At 50.1% G+C, this 5,000-nt stretch overlaps 1 protein-coding gene across 5 annotated transcripts in view; it reads left to right on the top strand.

Moving 5' to 3' along the window:
• Positions 1–3,540, top strand: part of LOC122259008 (uncharacterized) — a 100,345-nt gene extending 96,805 nt beyond the window's left edge. For all 5 annotated transcript variants that reach the window (XM_086547715.1, XM_086547710.1, XM_043025445.2 and 2 more), the window contains exon 2: positions 516–3,540. In XM_086547715.1, the coding sequence (XP_086403841.1) occupies positions 516–2,269 (1,754 nt within the window). In that variant the 3' untranslated portion in view covers positions 2,270–3,540. The remainder of the gene's footprint in view (positions 1–515) is intronic.
• The last annotated feature ends 1,460 nt before the right edge of the window (positions 3,541–5,000 follow it).

Here is a 5,000-nt window from a genome sequence, read left to right as displayed (position 1 = left end):
TCATGCCCCGCCGAGCCGCCGCGCTCACCTCATCATCGACATTAATGAATTAAGGGGATCTTGAATATAAACAAAACACATGGCCCGCTTAGGAAATGAAGCTAGTGTAGGTTGTTACAGCTCATCAAAAAAGGACAGGAGACGGACTACTCCTTAGCTCTGTCAGACAGACAGGCAAAGATATACAGGCAGGCAGGCGTGCAGGCTGACAGTCTCATTCATGAAGTGACCCTGCTTTGCCCCTTCTACTCCCCCCCCTCCCTCTCCATCCCCCACTTGTCCTTCCGCCACATTTACTGTGACTTCCCTTCCTATTGTGTCGCTCACACTGTTTATAGTTTTACGTGCCAAGATGGTGCTATCATGAATATTTCTGTGTTGACATTTTGCAGCTAACTGTGAGTGCCGGGCACCTCGTCTGAACGGCTTCTTTTGCCTCTTTTCTAGTCCAGTGTCACTTTGCATGATCTTTAGCGTGTGACCACGTTGCCTGACCATTCTTTCTTTCCTTGCAGCCTCGGTGGGGAGCGCGGAGGAACAGCACAGCCCTGCCAGCGAGGGGGACCCCGCGTCCCCTGCCTCCCTGCACCCCAGCCAGCCCCAGGACCCCCAGCACCTCCACCCGACCCCGACCTCAACGCCATTACAGCAGGAGGCTGTGAAGCAGGAGGTGCAGGAGGTGGCCGGGAGCCCCAACGCTGCCTCCCCTGGGGTGGCGGGCAGCCCCTGCGGCTCCCCTGACGCCGCCATGTTCCCGCATCAGGCAGCGGCTGCGGCAGGTGGCGGCGCTCAGAGCAGCGACAGTCAGAAGCTGCAGTACCGCGGCTCCTTCACCACGGCGCCGCCCGCAGCCTCCCTGGCGGGCCCTCAGGTCACCACGCCGTCACCCACCGCGCTGAACGCCTGGATCTTCCCCAACTCCCCCTTCCTCGGGTTCCTGCACCAGCCCGCGGGCGGCAGCCAGCAGGTGCTGCCGGACCCTGCCGCCTCAGTGTCTGGGGGCTTCCCCGCCGGCGGCTACGACGACCGCCTGCCGGCCCTCACGCTCTCCACCACAGACCTCCTCCTGCCCTTCGACACGCAAGCCGGCGCGCTCAAACAGCCTCCCACCTACTCCACGCCCTCCTCGGCCTCCGTCGTCACCACCTCCTCCCTCACCGGCGCGCAGCTACAGCAGCAGCCGCAGCTACCTATCCCATCCACGCCGCAACAGCAACAGCAACCACAACAACAGCAACCTCAGCAACAGCAACCACAACCACAGCAACCTCAGCAACAACCACAGCAGCAGCAGCAACAACAACAGCAGCAGCAGCAACAACAACAGCAACAACAGCAGCAACAACAACAGCAGCAGCAACAACAACAACAACAACAGCAGCAGCAACAGCAGCAGCAACAGTTGGCCAACGTGGGCCAGGCGGGAGTGGCGCAGGTCCACTTCAGCCGAGGCATGGTGAGCAATGTGGGGGGCGTCGGCAACAAGTTCCAGTACCCGGGCTTCACCGCGGAGGTGACCTACGGCGTGACGAGCGGCCTTGGGGAGCCAGTGGCGGGTCCTTCTGGCGTGTCGGGAGTGGTTGTGCCCAAGCAGGAGCCGCTGTACCAGGACTCCGCCAATCTGGCCGAGTACAACCAGTCCACGAGTAAAGGACATGAAATCCTTTCCCAGGTGTACCAACAGAGCCCGCTGCCCCTCAAGCTGCTCCCGGTCAAACCCCGGAAGTACCCCAACAGACCGAGCAAAACGCCGGTGCACGAGCGCCCTTACGCGTGCCCCGTCGAGAACTGCGACAGACGGTTTTCCCGGTCGGACGAGCTGACGCGGCACATCAGAATCCACACCGGCCAGAAGCCCTTCCAGTGTCGGATCTGCATGCGGTCGTTCTCGCGCTCGGACCACCTCACCACGCACATTCGCACGCACACCGGCGAGAAGCCCTTCTCTTGTGATGTCTGTTCCAGAAAGTTCGCGCGGTCCGACGAGAAGAAAAGACACGCGAAAGTTCACCTTAAACAGAAGCTCAAAAAGGTTAGTGGCAGCTCCCCGAGCGCGACGGCCCCGAGCGCCCCGGCCACGACCACGAGCGGAGTCTCCCTCTCTGCGGCGGGCACCAGCACGCAGCAGCAGCAGCAGCAGCCCCAAGCCCACCTACAGCAGGCCCCCGGCCAGCAACAGCAGCAGCAGCAGCAGACTGGGCAGCACCAACAGCAGCTGGTGTCGTCGGGAGTGGTCGGCACCGGCGGGGTGGTGGTGACGACGGTGTAAATCCCCCGCTGGCCTCGGAGCTCCTTCTAAGCTCTCCTACTCCATTAAGACATTTTTTTACAAGCTTTAACTAAGCTTTATGGGCGGGGCTAGACACTGCGATTCCCTGCGCTGGGCGGCAGACGGCAGCGGCGGCCTCTTCTCTCTCACCGCGCCCATTATTAACTCTTACCATTAACCCATAACTACGGTAACCTCGGGGGCGCCGCGCCACCGCCGGGCGGGAACCTGTGATAAGGCCTCGCCATCACCAATATTTTTATATGTTGAAGTGTGGCAGTGACCGGCCGTGACCTCTGCAGTGTGTGCGGCCGTGACCTCAGAAGTGTGGCAGTGACTGGTGCAGTGTATCAAAGATAGGTCGCGCAGCAGTGTCATGATCTACGCCACTAAGTCAGTTCTTTATTTTGGTCTCATAACTGAGCATCGCCTTGCGCAGCCTAGCACTGGCGTCTTGTGTCCCTGTGCCATCATCAGTGTCAAATTTTGCCGTGCCATACCTGACCTTGTACAGTGCCAGTGCCACCATTCCCGGAGCTTGTGGTCATGCCAACAGTCCTCCCACGGATGTTACGGGCTTTGGCGTCATTGTTGAGACCATGACGTCTCTAGCTGTCGGCGATGTCACTGCTGGTAACGTTGGTGTGGCTGACTGTGACAACTCTGACCGAGCAGCGGCGTCGATGATCAGACAGTGACGTTTGCTGATCAGAATGTGGCGTCACTGATCAAGCTGTGACGTCACTGATCAGGCTGTGACGTCACTGATCAGGCTATGGCGTCTCTGATCAGGTTATGACGTCAGCGATCAGGATCTGGCGCCATAGATCATTCCGTCTGTGGCGCCGCTGGTCAGGCTGTGACGTCACTTGATCAGGCTGTGACGTCACTGATCAGGCTGTGCTCCTCACTTGTTGTTTTCTAATATTTGGAATGCCATGTGATGTTAGATTGTGATTTATGTTGATTATTGTGATCTGTAGCTGTCGACTTTTATTTATATTTTTCTACGTGAATTTTACGTCCGGAAATAAGAGAATATTGAAAAAAAAGAGTCCTCGAACTGATTGCCTTTTCTCACTCTCTCTCTCTTTCTCTCGTTCTCACTCTTTCTCCCTTTCTCTCTCTCTCTCCCTTTCCTTCATAAGTAGACCGATTCTCCCTCGGGTAAACTGTCCTCGCTTCTCTCTCTCTCTCTCTCTCTCTCTCTCTCTCTCTCTCTCTCTCTCTCTCTCTCTCTCTCTCTCTCTCTCTCTCTCTCTCTCTCTCTCTCTCTCTCTCTCTCTTCCTTCCCCTGCATCACGACTGTCCCCCCCCCTGGGTAGCTCTTAATACCGCCAAGACAAGAGACTGTCACGGCGGAGCAAAGTTGGTGACGAGCCGGAGCTGTGGCGAACGTGGGGACTGTCCTTTCTCAACTCCTGCCTCCCTCCTCCATCCCTCCCCCCCTCTCCCTCCACCCCCCCTCTCCCTCCACCCTCCCCCTTTTGGTTCACTCTCTGTACCTACGTGTGTATGTGTGCGTGCGCGTGTGTGATTTCTCTTTATACATGCGCACCCACAAATATGCCGATACACATACAATCCTACACGTACACATGCAGACACACACGTACACTAATAGTCAAATGGTTACACTTACACGTTCTCACTCTCACACAGACATACACTAGACTATTTATATATTTATAAGACATACATCAATGACACGAGACTTTATTGGAGAATAAGAAAACCCTCTACAATATATATATATATATATATATATATATATATATATATATATATATATATATATATATATATATATATATAAATATTCCGACAAAACGACATGAATATATATATCTCAAGCCCCTCAGTCCTCCTCAAGTCCCCACAGTTAGTTGAATAATTACGCACAAATCATTTTTTGAATATCGTCTTCATTAAATGTCCCTTTTTATACATAAATGAATAAATGAAATAAATACATAAGTAAATAAATATATAAATAAATGAAAAATAATATTAATAACAAAAAAATACGTCAGTCTACTCGTGGCCCGACTTTGGGGTTCTGCGGTGTAACGCCATTTCCAAAGTTTTGTGGCAGAAAACAGATGAATTCTTATATATAATATATATAATATATATATATATATATATATATATATATATATATATATTATATATATATATATATATATATATATATATATATATATATATATATATATATATATAATATATAATAAAATATATATATATACATATACATATACATATACATATACATATATATATTAATAAATATATATATATGTATATATATACATATATACATATATATTATATATATATATATATATATATATATATATATATATATATATATTTATATATATATATATGTAAATATAAATATATATATGTAAGACCAAAAACCGGTGACTGTATATTTAAAAAAATAATAAACTGTGACTGCCGTTATAGGCGAAAATCCTCCGCTCGTTGCCAGACTTTGGACTTAACGGTACAAAATCGCCTTATGACTCTATTTGCCTGTGAGTTCTTGATTCTGTGTACAAATTTCTGTCGGTGTATAGAGAGAATGTTCGAGAGAAACAAGTCCATGAAATGTGAAATACTTTTTATTAAGGTCTCTATAAATACTACTGTACGTTGTTGTTTTGTGCTGGAAAGGAAATTCCCACGTGTATATTCATCATCTCTCAGCATTTAAAAAGAT

This window comes from Penaeus japonicus, unplaced genomic scaffold (genome assembly GCF_977035675.1).
Source record: "Penaeus japonicus unplaced genomic scaffold, GWHDUDI00000001_assembly GWHDUDI00000002, whole genome shotgun sequence".
NCBI lineage: Eukaryota > Metazoa > Arthropoda > Malacostraca > Decapoda > Penaeidae > Penaeus > Penaeus japonicus.
This window is presented reverse-complemented; position numbering and strand designations above follow the sequence as displayed.